Here is a 17,896-nt window from a genome sequence, read left to right as displayed (position 1 = left end):
AAAGCTATTTATGGCAGTAGAAAATAAGTTTCAGATTATGTAAAAAAAAAAACTTTCGTCTAAGTAGTTTCAAAGACAGTGATCAATGGCAGGTAGTAATTTACAGGAATTACCTGCAGGGGAAGGGGGTATGAAGCATAGGAAGGGAGAGAGGATGTAGGAGAACAAAACCCAGTGTAGGTTAGTATCTGTTGAGCTGGGTTGTATAGAATCTGTGGTGGAGGAGAATTAAAGTTGTGTTGTGAAACTGGTGCCTGGAAGACAGAATAGAAAATGTTACTCTGAAGAACAGATTTCTGTGACTTCTTAGGCTATGTTCACACTGAGTTTTTTGACGCGGAAACCGCGTCGCAAAACTAATCAAAAACGGCCCGAAAATGCCTCCCATTGATTTCAATGGGAGGCGGAGGCGTCTTTTTCCCGCGAGCGGTAAAACAGTCTCGCGGGAGAAAGAAGCGACATGCCCTATCTTCGGGCGTTTACGCCTCTGACCTCCCATTGACATCAATGGGAGGCAGAGAAAGCGTATTTAGCGGCGTTTTATGCCCGCATCACTCAATGGCCGCGGGCGAAAAACGCCGCAAAAATCGGCGTGCAGGCAGAGGAAAATCTGCCTCGAACTTCCAAACGGAATTTTGAGGCAGAAATTCCGCCTGTAAAAAAACTCAGTGTGAACATAACCTTAAAGGGAATGTATCATCAGACATTTACATTATTTAAATCAGGTTTTTATTATAAATGTATTTTCTTAGCAATTTTGGTGACTTTATATCTAAAAATAAATAAATAAATATGCAGAGTCATTCCAGTTCACTTTTCAGGTTTACTGCATTTACTTTTTTTTCTCAGAAATAGCGCCATTCTTATCCATGTTCTGTTTCTGGTATTGCATCTTAGCTCAATTCACTTGAATGGGTACCTTAACTTAAGCACACTCAAAAAAGCAGAGCGCCCCAGCCAGACTGTTCCTAGAACTCCCAGAATGCCCCCATAAAAGCATGAGTGCCCTCCATATATTCCTGTAATTAATGGGATAAAAATGTAAATTGTTTTTGTTTTTTTTTAACTCCTATTTATTAAAGCTTTCATAAGGCACACACCCCACTGTGCTGTCTACACAGACAATACAGGTAGGAAGTGTGTATCTCCAACATGACGGCTGCCAGAAATATTTAAAAAAATAAAACAAATAGCTACATTTTAATAAAAAAATAAAATTTCTCCTATATACAGATGTAGCCATCTTTATCTTGAGTTAATGCATTGAATACAGTAGCAAGAATCTTTAACGTGACTTTTTCAATGGCTTTTGTTGCGTGAAATCACGCTGCAGCAAGTTATCAAGGTCAAGATAAACTTGGCTACCACCGTACATTAAAGGGGTTGTCTGGGAATTTTTTTTTAAAACTTGCAGCAGGGCAGGAGATGGCATAACATTAATCTAGCAGATAATCACTCACCCCCTGAAGTGTCCCATGCTCCTGCACTGAAGTGTCATTTTCCACTGCTCTGGTTCTAGAAGCTCCTTCGGCTGTTACATGCCAACGATTTGCTACGGTGCCACCAACCAATGAACGGCGGGGGCACTTCAGGGGGTGAGTATCTGCTAGTTTATTATTTTATGCTATCCGCTGCCCTGCTACTGACTTTAAAACTGGATCTACAGGTTAACCTCTTTAAGCCTAAATTCAGTGACCAATCCATTTGCGTGAATCATGTAACTGACTGCTTCTGTCATTTAAATGACATCACTTCCTGTTTCATTCACCACAGAGTTTAGTCTCTTTAGTTCACATGGAGTTTTTTGCAGGTAGAAAATTCTGCCTGGAAAAATCAGCTCTGGTTTCTTTGAAGTGGTTTTGCACCACACGCGTTTTTTGCCGCAATTTTTGGAGGTTTTTTCAAATCTATTTCTTCAACAGAAAGATGGAATAACCGCAAGCGTTTTTGCCGAAAAACGCTTCAAAACGTGTTTATTTCCGTCTCCAATTGATTTCAATAGGGTTTTTGAGGCGGAAAACGCCTCAAGATAGAGCATCTTGCTTTTTTTTTTTGCTTGCGTTAAAAAAAAAAAAACCGCCTCCACCTCATATTTAAATTAATGGGAGTCAATTTCGGCCATTTTTTGCCGCAATTTTTGCCACGGAAAAAAACTCTTTGTGAACAGGGCCTAACAGTCCTACCTGTCCTGGTCACAGACAATTATTGAAATAGAGGCCTGGGAGGCTCCACTCATGAAGACAGGTGGAAGATGGCTCCCAGCCTTGGGCTAAGTTGGCAGGACATGTAATGAGGATAACTGGGAAAAAAAGGTGGTAATGTGCATGGAGTGAGGGGGATTGTTAGGCTCGTATAGGAGTTTTTGTGGTGGAATTAGGCTTTATATTTAATTAAACAAATCTTGAATTCACGATACATTCCCTTTAAAACAATCGAAGTTAAAGAGGCTCTGTCACCAGATTATAAATGCCCTATCTCCTACATAATCTGATCGGCGCTGGAATGTAGATAACAGTGGTTTTTATTTTGAAAAACGATCATTTTTGAGCAAGTTATGAGCAATTTTAGATTTAGTTTCTTAATGCCCAACTGGGCGTGTTTTTACTTTTGACCAACTGGGTGTTGTAAAGAAGTGTATGAGGTTGACCAATCAGTGACCAATCAGTGTCCTACACTTCTCATTGTTCCAGCCCAGCTTCTTTCACTGCGAAATCACACTGTGCTGTGGATCATGCTGGGCTGGAACAATGAGAAGTGTAGGACACTGATTAGTCACTGATTGGTCACTGATTGGTCACTGATTGGTCAGCCTCATACACTTCTTTACAACACCCAGTTGGTTAAAAGTAAAAACACGCCCAGTTGGGCATTAAGAAACTAAATCTAAAATTGCTCATAACTCGCTCAAAAATGATCGTTTTTCAAAATAAAAACCACCGCTGTGATCTACATTCCAGCGCCGATCAGATTATGTAGGAGATAGGGCACTTATAATCTGGTGACAGAGCCTCTTTAACCGAAAATGACATCACAAGGCTTTGTCAGGTTAACAAAATGATATAGCTAGACATCTTTAAGTCAATGAACAACTCCATATTTTATTAAACATGTGCAGGACCCCGATACAGTAGATCTAAACTAACATTGAGAGCTAAAAGAGCTTTCTGAATCTTTAGGGTGAATTCACACTATGCCAAATTGCTGCAGATTTTTAATGCGGATTCCACACTAAGGGTATGTTCACACGGCGGGGGTCCGTAACGGCTGAAATTACGGGGATGTTTCAGCCTGAAAACATCCCCGTAATTTCAGCCGTACCGGCATGTGCAGGCGCTTGAACGCCGCGTCAATTACGGCCGTAATTAGTGCTGCTATTCATTGGAGTCAATGAATAGCGGCTCCAATTACGGCCAAAGAAGTGACAGGTCACTTCTTCTACGCGGGCGTCTATTTACGCGCCGTCATTTGACAGCGGCGCGTAAATATACGCCTCGTGTGAACAGACAAACGTCTGCCCATTGCTTTCAATGGGCAGATGTTTGTCAGCGCTATTGAGGCGCTATTTTCGGGCGTAATTCGGGGCAAAAACGCCCGATTTACGTCCGTAAATAGGCCGTGTGAACAAACCCTAATAACCGCAGCAATTTACAGTACAATACATGTGGATGGGTTTTAAAAACCCCATTTATATTTAGTGGAAAAAATCCTACGTGGAATTGAGGGCATGTTGCAGGTTTTCTAATGTGCATCATGTCCATTCTGTTGCAGATTTTCACCGTGGATTTAACCCTTTGTAATACATGTAAAATCTGTGTGTCAAAATCCACATGTAATGCATGCGTATTAAGCTGCAGGTTTGCTTTCAAATCCGCACAGAAAGTCAGCGGTGTGTGGTTTTTGTAAAACTAGTTAGTGAAGATTCGATCTGTAAACGGTTAGGCTGGGTTCACACGACCTATTTTCAGACGTAAACGAGGCGTATTATGCCTCGTTTTACATCTGAAAATAGGGCTACAATACGTCGGCAAACATCTGCCCATTCATTTGAATGGGTTTGCCGACGTACTGTGCAGACGACCTGTCATTTACGCGTCGTCGTTTGACAGCTGTCAAATGACGACACGTAAAAATACAGCCTCGTCAAAAGAAGTGCAGGGCAGCTCAAGATTTACGGCTGTCAGAGAAGCCTCGCAAAATGTGAGGAGGAGCAATTACGTGTGAAACGAGGCAGCTGTTTTCTCTTGAAAACAGTGTCTTTTCAGACGTAAATGCCTGCTATCGTGTGCACATACCCTTATCTAAACACCTACTAACTGCATGGTAATGGGATGATGATGATGATGATCTTCAGTCAGGTTTTTATAGGCTGAATTTCAGTCCCATTTAAAGTGTATTTTGTTTTTAAACTGCTTCTTCCTATTAAGATATTTACTATAATTGTACATCGACCAGAAGAAGGGCAGAAATAACTCCGGGGCGGGACAAGCTTTGTTGGTCAAGGCAGTGTTTTTGTTTTAATGTGACCCCCCCCCCCCCCCCCAGGTCTCTAAATCTCAGCATGATCGCTGTGCGATAGACTATCATTAATTCAATTGTCCCCTGTCGCACATTTCCCAAGGGGACACTGGTTAAAAATGTAAAGGTAGAACATTCGGTGGTGGGGGGGGGGGAGTATTTTTTTTTCTTTTTTTTTTTTTCTTTTTTTTTTAAAATCCATGAATTGCCTATTTAATACTGGCAACCCCTTGTCCCGCCCCTGTAACCCTGTATCTTACTTCCATTTTCCACATCATCAGGAGTAGCATAGAAAGTTATTTTTCTCTTTAGGCGGGATTCACACGACCGGGTCGCGTCCGAGCCCGAGTGCCGGCCGGTAAAATCGGCCATTCTGCCCGGCCGGTTTGCATAAAGTTATGCATCCGTGCCGGGCCGGGCAGATCCGGACAGTGACATCATCGGCAACTCCTGAAGGGGAATCCCCATGTGTTCGGGGATTCCGCTTCAGGAGTTTCCCCTGATGTCACTGCCCAGATATGGACAGAGACATCAAGCGCTCTGTCCAGGAGCGGAATCCCCGAACACACGGGGATTCCGCTCCTTCAAGGAGCTAAAGTGCGGCTAGCACATAGCAGAGCGGGGAGATACCTCCCCGCTCTGCTATAGTGGCGTCGCTACAGTAGTAGCAGCAGCAGCAGCTGCTGCAGCTGCTAGCAGCGCCATCAAAGGTGTCGCCGGGCCAGGGCGCTTTTAACAAGCAGGGGAAGGGAGCCAGCGCAGCGCTCCCTTCCACCTGCTGTACACCCCGGCCCTGCCACACCGTGTACAGCGATGCCATTCGTCAGAATGGCATCAACTCCTCCTCCTCACATGCACTCTGCGCTGTGAGGAGGAGGAGATAGAGCGCAAGAGCCGGAAAACCCGGCCGTCACTCGGGACACATCCCGGTGATGGCCGGGTATTACCCGGCCCCATAGACTTCTATGGGAGCCGGGCGGCCGGGTACCCGGGCGAAAATAGAGCATGTCCTATTTTTTGACGGGCGGTTTTCCCGGCCGTCAAAAAATCGGCCGTGTGAATAGCCCCATTAGGGGTCTATTATTCCTAATGCAGCCGGGTGCCGGCCGATTTATGAACGGCCGGCACCCGGCCGGGAAACCCTGCCGTGTGAATGAGGCCTTACTAATATGCATCGAAAACTATAGTGGTTTGGGTTATTCTCCAGCAAACAGGAGAGGGGACACACATACATTACGTAGTATGTAATATATTTAAAAAAAAAATAAATATATATATATATATATATATATATATACATACACAGTATATGTATGTGTGATTCCCAGTGACTGTGGCAACTGAGGATCACTTGTAATGTTGGTGAACTATAATCTTTCCCCTTTATTACCTATAGACGTGGATGCAATGTCAAGGATCGGTTAGTTCACAGCCATCTAAAGATCCAGGACCCTGTTGGTACCTGGCTGAATCGTGGCCTTAAAGGAAGTTATAGATGTGGATCCTGCAAAGCCTGTGAGTCCATACTATGCAGCAATAAGTTTACGAGTACCGTTACGGGGAAAAGCTTTGAAAACAGGTCCTACATTAATTGCAAAACCGAGGGGCTGGTCTACTTAATTACCTGCGGTTGTAAAATGCAATATGTAGGGAAAACTAAAAGGGAATTTAGAAGGAGGATTAGAGAGCATGTTGGGGACGTTAGGCGACAAGAAGATACCTCAGTGTCCCGCCATGTCTGGGAGTGTCATGGTGGTGACTCTTCAAACCTCAAATTTCAAGGGGTGGAATGTATTAGACAGACACTAAGAGGCGGTGACATTGATAAAAGGATTATGCAAAAAGAAGCGCAATGGATCCATCGTCTTCAAACCATTTGTCCCCTAGGTCTAAATGAACAGATTTCTTATGCATGCTTCCTATAGTAATACTCTGACATCTACTCTAGTGTTAAATCATACCGTTTGGGTGATATCTGTGGATTTGTTCCACGGGTCGCTGTTTCCAGTTTATTTACGTATGGCCTAATGCAATCTTTTGCGGAGGACCTATACTATATCTAACCGAATTCCTTGCGTGTAGGGTCATTATTACTACTGAAACTTGTATCTACCTCAAAGCATCTTGTTATTGGGTTTGGTAAGCGAATAGATGGTAAAACACTTATTGTACAACTAATCAATCTTATCTAGTATAGGATAATACAAACCAACTAGATGCTGTGTGTAGTGCTTTTTCTCGTGTCACGTATGGTGAATACAGGTGATCCTTACAGTATGGGATGCAAAAATGTTCTTTCATGATCATGCGCAAACATGCGGTTTGGTATGCGTTTTTTCAGCGGCAATTTGACATGTATCCCATCATGGAAATGTATTTAGCGGTCTGATACTGTCTATTTACTTATTCTATACGCGCAAAACTTCTACATATTAATTACCTTTAAAACTATATGGTGTTTCTGATGCTTTGTTTTTGTTCTCTTTGTCTTAAACTGCATCTGCACTGAGTCGTGTATTCACTCACCAGCTATACTGATTCGCCTGGAGATCTCCTAGGCAACGTGGGACGCTGTAGCGTTCAAATGAAAGCTGATTGGCTGCTGCTTTGGAGGCTCGGCACCTCTCCTGCAACGTCATTTTTGACGTGTTCACTGTGGGTTGGTGCCGGGTTGTAGCTACGTCAGTTGAATGGGTGGGCTTAGGCCTGTCAAATAGACCGGAACTTCGCCGGCGCGTGTGCGGCCAATGCATTAGTGCCGGACACGCGCCGTGAGGTTCAATTTGGCACACAACTGTGCTGAACGGCAGTAATAGAATATACAATTTAATAAACCGAATTGAGAGTCCCTGATGATGTGTCACATGTATTAGTGGCACGGAAACGCGTTGGACTGTCTCCTATGTCAGTGAGGTGTGTCAGTGCAGTATACTATAAGTGGAGAGGTTTTGCTCGGTGTTTGGAATATCGTTAGCACACGAGTTTTCCTCTCTTCATTACTGACCACCTTAACTGAGCCTGTTCTATTGAAACTAGGGCTAGGATAGCCCATTTTTATTATTATCAATTAAACATTATTTTAATCGTTCTACTACAGGCAGTAAATTTGAATCATTAACGGAACGAAATAATCTTATCTTTGTGCATATTCTGAACTATAATCTTTATCACAATGCATGAACATATGTATGCTGAATGATGACAGTCATTAAAAAAACAAATGTATGAATATACCATGCATACAAACTGAAATTGAGTAACTTATACACGAAGGCCACAAACATAAGACACATAAATCCACCTCGGTTACTACGCTATATGATGATGATGATAGTCCTCACATGTATATAGGTAACACATTAATAGCAAAATATTTCTGCTTTTACCCAGTGGCACTGGTACAGTATTTGCAAAATCACATTTAAATCTAATTTCCACTGTTCTCCGTAGGTAAAGGATACTTTTTCTGAAATGTTGGTTCCAAATTTAAGCTGTAAATGTAGAATCTATAGGATGTGGCTATTGTAAGCACCAACCTGAATATCTTCCATTGTCAGGGTTTTGGAATGTTAAGTATTCCTCCATACAGTAGCCCAAGGATCACTATAAATCATGAGGTCTGGTGTGTGGCTTTTCAAACAATAGTTTATTTACAGACAACTTTCTCTAGAGTTCAATTTGCAGATCTGATTCTGATAGTAAAGTTGGGGTGCCCTATTTGCAATTCACTGCCAAAAATTCCTGTGATGGTTGACCTTCCTAAAAACCTCAGCATTGCTTACTAGCGCAAGCATTATTTATTAGTAGCATTCATTATATTCTTTATTTGCCTTTTAAACAATCGGACAGCATTTGATCCTATGCCATAATGTTATCACAATGCAGACATACTTTGGGAGATTTATCAATGCAGATGCTCCAGTTTTGTAGCGCAGACTCCAAATTTATTGTGCCACCTGTTTTATTTGCACTTCATGTGAATGATAATTGTGTACTAGCATTCTGCAGAGTAAATGTGCTTGAATGTATTCTATGTTCAACTGCTATATGTTTAAACTCTTTATTCTCATAAAGGGGGTTATCCGCCTTGGACAATCCTTTTTTGTTAGAGTCCCCAGAAAATAAGCTGATCGCAGGATATTCTACTGCTGGGACCACAAGCAATCCTCTGTAATCTGTGGGGGGAACCTGGCAATATCACAAATTTGATATTAATGACTTCATCATTTACTAGGCACAGCTCCATACATTTGGTGGTGGTTGTGTCTGATACTGTAGCTCAATACCATTCAAGTGAATGGGACTGAGCTGCAGTACCAGGCACTGCCACTACCGAATGTATGGTGCTGTTCCTGATAAACAATGAAGAGGCCGCAGCACTCGCCGTAGCGTTGGGGCCCCAGGAGTCGGACTCCCGCCAATCAGATATTGATGACCTGTCCTAAGGATCGGCAATCAATGATCTGGAAAACCCTTTTGAACGGTCATCATAGAAATGGGCTGTTTGTGTAATACAAGGACATTCTAGGTCCTGCAGAGAAAGATATTCTCTTAGCTGAAGCAGAGTGGCTACAAGTTGATGGAGGTCCTGAATGGGGGGATTCCCCTTTGTAAATTCAGAATGCCCTTAGGCTTAATTCACAGGTGACTGACTTAATTTTACGCCACGGATATCGCTGCAGAATCCACATGTTTTAAAGGAGCATGTGCTGCAGACAAATCCGTGGTGTGAATCCTGCCCAATAGGGTCATTGATACTGGGGTTTTGCAACGAGACAGCCCTTTTTAAGTAAAACAATGTTTAATTTTTTTTAAATAATTTGGCACCACAGGAAATCTGTGATTTATAGAAAAATATGTTTGATGGCATCTAATTGAAGACCTACCAGGTCTTTAAAAGCTCCAATAACAGCAGCAGTAACAATGCCAAGGAACAGGCCCACAATATTAAGGATCGTGCATGTCCACAGCAGTCTGTATAAATGAACAACGTCCTGGCAGCTGTTCACACCTACAAATTCATAATAACTGGTGGCGTCATCTGAGCTGTCAAAATCAAGAAAGAAAGGTCAAGGATGCAGTTTTGCGCTCCCATAAAATAAGCAATTTACTATATTTAACTTTGTACTCAACTTTTTCCTCCTCTACTATGTTAAAAGGGTTATTCGTAACTGAAACATTTATGGAATATTCACTTAATATGTCATAAATGTCTGATCGGTTTAGATTTCAGGGCTGTACCCGCATCTATCTTCAGAATGGAGGTCAGTTGACTCCTGTCTTGTCTGGTGAGGCGGTTGCCACATCCAGGCGGATAATGAATGAAGATGGTTCGAGCATGTGAGCAGCTATCTTTATTCATTCTTATGAGCGTTACAGAAACAGCCAAGCCACCTTGATAATGAATAGAGAGCCACACGGCCACCTTTATTCATTATCCATCTAAATGTGGCGGGACGGGGGTCTCAGACCCCCATTCTGGAGATGGGTGTGGGACCAAGTGGTCGGACCTGCAACTATCAGACATTAAATACCTATGCAAATATAGACCCTAGACAAACGTCAAGAATAAGGCGTCCGCACGTATCAAAAGACAAGAATGAATACCTATAAATATACGTGATGACATAACATATCCAAAATGGAATGAATACCACAAAGTACACCATATGCACCATGAAAAAATATAAATACTTTATTGCAATAATCATAAGAACATATTGACCATCAAAAGTTAAAAAACAATTACACAGGCAAATTAAAAAATAGTGTGGAGATACGATGAAGACTACACAATTAACATGCTAGTACCATATAGACATCATGTGATGCGGTAATGTACAGAAGACTAAGTTCAAAACAGATGTGTGCAATGAAAGTAGTATCATAGGGCAACAAGCCACAGATGAACTACACAAATAATCAGTGACACAAGAGATTATCCAGAAGTATATAGTTATAAGTTCAATATATGATTATATAGGTCATAAAACAGAATCACCCAATCTAAAGGAAAAGAGAACTGTACCGACCCGTTGATTGCAGGGCGAGTCAAATAACCTATCTCCACACGCAACGCCCCGACAAGTTTCGCCGTCTGCTTTCTCAAGGGGTACTGACTGATGGGATAGTAATTATAAATATAGGACGTGATGGAAGGAAAATTCAAAAGACATCCAATAAACATAAAAGTATGTTTATTGGATGTCTTTTGAATCTCCTCCCATCACGTCCTATATTTATAATGACTACTATCCCATCAGTCAGTACCCCTTGAGAAAGCTGACGGCGAAACGCACGGCGGGGCGTTGCGTGTGGAGATAGGTTATTTGACTCGCCATGCAATCAACGGGTCGGTACAGTTCTCTTTTCCTTTAGATTGGGTGATTCTGTTTTTTTGACCTATATAATCATATATTGAACTTATAACTATATACTTCTGGATAATCTCTTGTGTCACTGATTATTTGTGTAGTTCATCTGTGGCTTGTTGCCCTATGATACTACTTTCATTGCACACATCTGTTTTGAACTTAGTCTTCTGTACATTACCGCATCACATGATGTCTATATGGTGCTAGCATGTTAATTGTGTAGTCTTCATCGTATCTCCACACTATTTTTTAATTTGTCTGTGTAATTGTTTTTTAACTTTTGATGGTCAATATGTTCTTATGATTATTGCAATAAAGTATTTCTATTTTTTCACGGTACATATGGTATACTTTTGTGGTATTTATTCCGTTTTGGATATGTTATATGTCCTCTCAACTATCAGACATTCATGGCATATTATATAAAAGTCGCCAATGGGGCCTAAAAGGCTACAAACGTAAGCGCATTGGGGCAGATTTACTACTGTGTCTTCGTCTATAATGTGTTGAAAATATGCCACATTTTGGCGCATTTTGACACATTTTACTTTTAGACTCCTTTTAAAGAGGCTCTGTCACCAGATTTTGCAGCCCCTATCTGCTATTGCAGCAGATCGACGCTGCAATGTAGATTACAGTAACGTTTTTATTTTTAAAAAACGAGCATTTTTGGCCAAGTTATGACCATTTTTGTAGTTATGCAAATGAGGCTTGCAAAAGTCCAAGTGGGTGTGTTTAAAAGTAAAAGTCCAAGTGGGCGTGTATTATGTGCGTACATCGGGGTGGTTTTAATACTTTTACTAGCTGGCCGTTCTGATGAGAAGTATCATCCACTTCTCTTCAGAATGCCCAGCTTCTGGCAGTGCAGACACAGCGTGTTCTCGAGAGATCACGCTGTGTCGTCACTCACAGGTCCTGCATCGTGTCAGACGAGCGAGGACACATCGGCACCAGAGGCTACAGATGATTCTGCAGCAGCATCGGCGTTTGCAGGTAAGTAGCTACATCGACTCACCTGCTAACGCCGATGCTGCTGCAGAATCAACTGAAGCCTCTGGTGCCGATGTGTCCGACACGATGCAGGACCTGTGAGTGACGTTACAGATCTGCACTGCCAGAAGCTGGGCGTTCTGAAGAGAAGTGGATGATACTTCTCGTGTCAGCGCCCAGCTAGTAAAAGTATTAAAAACGCCCCGATGTACGCACATAATACACGCCCACTTGGACTTTTGCAAGCCTCAATTGCATAACTACAAAAATGGTCATAACTTGGCCAAAAATGCTCGTTTTTTAAAAATAAAAACGTTACTGTAATCTACATTGCAGCGCCTATCTGCTGCAATAGCAGATAGGGGCTGCAAAATCTGGTGACAGAGCCTCTTTAAGAGCAGATGTTTGTGCCTCACTAGACACTTTTATTTTTTTAAAGTATCTAGAAAAGGGACGTGGCTTAGTGGGGAAGGCGGCGTGCCTTAAAATGTGTCAAACTAAGCCAGAGGCAGAAAAAGTATCCAGCAAGAGGCACTAAATTTATCATTCAGCATGCACCACTCTCATAAATGAGGTGCATCCTCAGACTGCCTGGTCTACTGGTCTCGGTTTATTCTGTATACATTTTTGACATCTGAGGGGCCGTTCACATATGTCCGGCGTCCGCTTCAGTTTATCTCCGGCGTGTTGAAGAAAAGCCGGAGACAAACTGATGCTAAAACGGATCCCATAGTTTTCTATGGGATCTGTTCTGGCACGGAGGACATCAGTTGTGGCGCCGTACGGCGCCTGACCTCCCTGGGAGCCGGATCTAAAAAAACGTTACCTGCATAGTTTTTGGTTCCGGCTCCCAGGGAGGTCCGGCGCCGTATCCTATCTATGTTAATGGTGGCCGGATGAACACCGGGTGCTGCCGCATCCACCTTCTGGCAGCACCCGGCGGGAAGGTAAATGTGAGCTTGGAGCGGAATCCCCGGTAATAGCATTGCCGGGGATTCCGCTCCAGGTGGAGACCCTGACGACTACCCTCCCACCCAGGGCCGGCCTTAGCGGTGTACGACCTGTACCATTGCACATGGCGCATCATCCCAGCAGGTGGAATGGGTGCTGTGCTGGTTCCCTTCCCCTGCTTGTTTCAGAAGCACCCGGGCCTGGCGACTCAGCAGTTGCCTTTCCACACGGCCGCTTCTTCACTCAGTGGCATCGCTGCCGCTGTAGCAGCCATAGCGGCGACACTGGGCATGAGTGCGCCGGTCTGGACGGGGGACGGGACCCCCCCATGGCTGGCGGCGCCGCTTTAAGCCGCTGTTACAGCGGTAGTGAAGCCAATATAGCAGAGCAGGGAGGAATCTCCCTGCTCTGCTATCTACTAGCGCCACTGTAGCTCTCTGAAGGAGCGGAATCCCCGTGTGGCCGGGGATTCCACTGCTGGAGCGCTCCGCTTAATGTCTCTGTTCATATATGGACAGTGACATCAGGGGTAACTCCTGAAGCAGAATCCCCGTCCACAGCGTTGCCGACTCTGTGACCGGGGATTCAACTCCAAGATAAGCCAGTGGCGTCACTGTCCATAAATGGACACAGAGAGGGGCTTCTCCTGGAGTGGAATCCCTGGTCACAGCGTTTGGCAACGCTGTGTACATGGATTCTGCTTCAGGAGTTGCCCCTGATGTCACTGTCCATATATGGACAGAGACATGAAGGGGAGCGCTCCAGCAGCGGAATCCCCGGCCAAAGGGGGATTTCGCTCCTTCAGGGAGCTAAAGTGGCGCGATCTACAGGAAGGGGGAGGGCATGCTAGCTACATGTGGGCTGTGTGGCACTACCTACAAGGGGGCTGTGTGGCACTGCCTACAAGGGGGCTGTTTGGCACTACCTCCAAGGGGGCTGTGTTACGTGGCGCTACCTACAAGGGGGCTGTGTTGCGTGGCGCTACCTACAAGAGGGCTTCGTTGCGTGGCGCTACCTACAAGAGGGCTGTGTAGCGCTGCCTACATAGGGGCCTGTGTGACGCTACCTACAAGGGGACTGTTGGCTGTGTGGCGTTACCTACAAGGAGACTGTTGGCTGTGTGGCGCTACCTACAAGAGGTCTGTGGGCTGTGTAACGCTGCCCACAAAGGGGCCTGTGTGGCGCTACCTACAAGGGGGCGGTGCAACATTATCTACATGGGGTACTGTGGCATTATGTACAGGGGGTGCTGCGGCATTATCTACAGGGGCATGTGTGGCACTATAAACAGGGTGTGGCACTATCTACAGAGGGAACTGGCATCAACAGGGGGGTGTGGCACTATCTACAGAGGGAACCGTGGCATTATCTACAGAGGGGTGTGTCACTATCTACAGAGGGCACTGCAGTATTATCTACAGGGGGCGTGTGGCACTATAAACACGGGCACATTTTCAGAGCCTAGACTACCATTTTGTGGATCATTGTGGTAAAAACTGATGACAACTGATGGTTTTGTAGTAAAAATCGTGAGAAAGCCTGATGGCAACTGATACATTTTTGCATCTATGCAACTGACATGTGAACGCACCCTTAGTAAATCTGCCCCATTGTGTATAAAATATATTGTCCTACTGACTATTATCAAGCATCTGGTTGCTGTGTTTTTAGAAATATTTTCTAAAACTCTGTTCGCTTGCGTTAATCTTCACAACTGCATCAAACAATGTTATACGACTTTAAGGCTACGTTCACACTAGGTTTTTAACCGTACGGTTGAGGCATACTGCAAAAAAACAAGCATGTACAGATTTATTCATATTTATCTTAACGCACTAAATGTACAGGGGCAAGAAACTTTCACTTTACTTTTTCAATGGCTTTTGTTGTGTGGTATCACGCTACAGCAAGTTATCAGTCAAGATAGATTTGGCTACATCTGTACTGCTAGGAAATTATGCCAAAAAACAGTATTCAGGCACATACTGTTTTGTTTTTTTACATTGCAAGTGACTGGCAACCTGTTCCAACTGTATAGGTATCCTTTTGCATCTTGTTCTAGCAGTGCATGTTTTTTGCAGTATGCAGTAAATACATTTATTACAGTAATTAAAGGTGAACCAATCTTTTTGGCTAGCTCACTGTGCCCCTGAAAACCTATTGTTATTGATTTTATTAATGAAAATTATGCTGGAGACTAATAAAAAATTACTTTCATACTTGTCACAGTCATAGAGGTCACAGCAATAACATGTGTGAGTCCTTATTCTTAGCGGACATCGGCTACTTCCAGTAGAGCATGTTACCTGTAGAGGACAAAAAACAAAACCACGTTTATCAGAATATTACCTGAAACATTTCATGACTATACTCTTTTCTCCACAAATTAGGTGACCATTTCTTTAATCTAGTATTCACTAGCAATGATTCCAGATTATCAGACTTATACTTCACTGAAAGACTCAAAAAAGTCAGATTCGACAGCAGCTACCCCAAATATTCTATTCCCCTAAATGACATCACTGGGGTCCAGGAAGCTGAGATATGGAGACTTGTTTGGTGAGGTCCTCACACAGTGCTTTTTCCATGTCACCGGCTGGCACAGTGAAAACAACGCTCTGCCTTTCCTTAAACAACTCTCTACACCTCATCTCTCTGTACCCCAATTACCACGAGCCGTAGCAGTCACAGCAGCTGTTATGTCGCCCAGAAGTTTAGGGGAAACTCTTATGTGCAGGAACAGCGCGGCTTCTGAGAATCAGCCACATCGCCATAGGGTTATAGGATGACGTTTTATTCTGCTTGATGGGGGAGCTACATACATATTTTTACACCTAGTATTGAGTTTACAAATTTTGTATGTAGTGGGGGCGGCAGACGAGATAACGTTATAATTTAAAGTTTTTTTTTCCACCCTATTAGATGTTGCTGCCTCAGCCTCCATTCTCCTAAGAGAAGAATGAATGTAGAGGTGGCAGGCACAATCTCTAGCTGAATGCAGATTGTCTTGGCTTACAGAATGGGGTCCCCATTCTCTCGATAGATCGGGATTCCAGACATTTATGGTATCGTGTGCATTTATGTGGATATGCCATATATGTAAGTTGGGAAAACACCTTTAACCCTATGGCTGTGTGAAGGGATGCAGAGGATTTGGAGCTCTGTAAATCTCCAATTAATGTCCTAGACCGCTACATATATCATTAACCCCTTAAACCACCAGGAATTTACGTCTTGCCTACCATGAAGATTTGATATTAACCCATAGCCAATAAAAATATTACAGTTCAACTCTGTACCAACCTAGACCATCAGATATACCGTGTTTCCCCGATAGTAAGACACCCCCGATTGTAAGACGTATCGGGGGTTTCAGGGGGGTCGGCTAATATAAGCCGTACCCCGAAAGTAAGACATATGTCTTACTTTCGGGGAAACACGGGGGTATTGCCGCCTCCTGCCCACTTCCGCGCCGCCCCCCTCTCCATACGTCACCGCGCCGTCCCCTGCACTTGTCAATGCCGCCTTAACGCCGAAGGACGGATATATCCGTCCTCAGCAGCTGCTAGTTCGCGCAGGAGGACGGATATATCCGTCCTGTGATGGCGCGGGTACTGAGACTGTACCCACGCGATCAGCGGCAGGAGCACGGCTGTTATACACAGCCTGGCTCCTGCTGCAACTGCCGGAATCGAAGCGCGCGCCGATTCCGGCAGTTTAACCCATTAAATGCCGCTGTCAATAGTGACAGCGGCATTTAATGTGTTTGACAGAGGGGGGAGCTCCCTCTGTCACCCGATCGGCGCCCCCGCAAACAAATCGCGGGTCGCCGTCGGGTTTCCATGACAGCCGGGGGTCTAACAAAGACCCCCAGGTCTGCCTTCAGCATCTGCCTGTTAGGCGATGCCGGAGGCATGACCTAATAGGTTGCCTGTCAGTTTTACACTGACAGGCAATAATGCTTCGGTATACTAAGTATACCAAAGCATTATATATGCGATCGGCACATCGCATAGTGAAGTCCCCTGGTGGGACTAAAAAAAAAAATGTAAAACAGTTAAATAAAGTTTGTGAAAAAATAAAAATAAATAATTCGACAATTTTTTTCCAATATAAGACATACCCCGAAAGTAAGACATAGTGGCACTTTTGGGGATAAAAAGAAAGTAAGACACTGTCTTACTTTCGGGGAAACACGGTATTAGTTATTAACCTTTTATCCACTCTAGACAACTAGGATTTTTACTAGGAATACCAGTTTAATGTAATTGTTTTAAATGTGATCTTACTTCTGTCTGTTGCGTGTCATAAGCAAGCCCTGATCCACTTGCATAGAACTTACATCTTCCTGTGTACAAAGGTCTTGGTTCCTAAAAAAAAAAAGCCAGTCAAATATCTAGATCAAACATGGTACACATCCTAAATGTTCTAGATTTCAGAACATATTTCAGGACGCGCAGTAATGAAAGAGGACTTTATCAGATTATTACACTATGTTCTTTCCAGTACACCAGAGAGGTTTCTGACCACTACACAATATACAACCCTCTCTTGGTTGACAACCTTCACTATTTTCTCCTTTTCCACGTTCTGATCCTGTTAAAACCATGCATGCATGTCAATGATCATACTTGTTGCAGTGTTACAACTACAAGAGGTTAAGGCCTCATGCACACTCAGTGGCAGATTATCATTAGGGCGGTTCGGGTGGCCGCCCGGGGCCCAAGGCTCCCAGGGGGTCTATGGCCCTTTCTAACCGCACAAGACCGCATGGGCCCCCTCATGCCCGGTGGCGTCGCTAGCACCGGAGGGGGCCCCGGTGCAAGAGGCAGCCACATTAATTTGTATCTGAGTCCTCAGATATAAACGAATATTATAGGCTGCAGGCCACATTAGGCTTGCAGCCTATCAGGCGCTGGGAAGACTCCCTGCGCAGGCTGGCGTGATGAGGTACTGCATCACGCCGGTCTGCGCATGCGTCTAGTCCAGAGGCTTCATATGCGTCCAGCTTGAGCGGCCGCCACGAGAACGCAGCAAGGTAAGTAAAATATATATTTATTTTTTAG

At 43.9% G+C, this 17,896-nt stretch overlaps 1 protein-coding gene across 1 annotated transcript in view; it reads right to left on the bottom strand.

Moving 5' to 3' along the window:
• The window catches only part of TMEM255B (transmembrane protein 255B), an 82,039-nt gene that overhangs the window by 582 nt on the left and 63,561 nt on the right, over positions 1 to 17,896 (bottom strand). Inside the window, exons 5-8 of the mRNA XM_075850331.1 lie at positions 17,120 to 17,200; positions 15,051 to 15,136; positions 9,402 to 9,561; positions 114 to 254 (exon numbers count right to left, since the gene is read on the bottom strand). Of these exons, the coding sequence (XP_075706446.1) occupies positions 114 to 254; positions 9,402 to 9,561; positions 15,051 to 15,136; positions 17,120 to 17,200 (468 nt within the window). The remainder of the gene's footprint in view (positions 1 to 113; positions 255 to 9,401; positions 9,562 to 15,050; positions 15,137 to 17,119; positions 17,201 to 17,896) is intronic.

This window comes from Rhinoderma darwinii, chromosome 2 (genome assembly GCF_050947455.1).
Source record: "Rhinoderma darwinii isolate aRhiDar2 chromosome 2, aRhiDar2.hap1, whole genome shotgun sequence".
Classification (NCBI taxonomy): domain Eukaryota; kingdom Metazoa; phylum Chordata; class Amphibia; order Anura; family Rhinodermatidae; genus Rhinoderma; species Rhinoderma darwinii.
The sequence above is the reverse complement of the archived record's forward strand: the minus strand, read 5'-3'. Positions and strand labels throughout refer to the sequence as shown.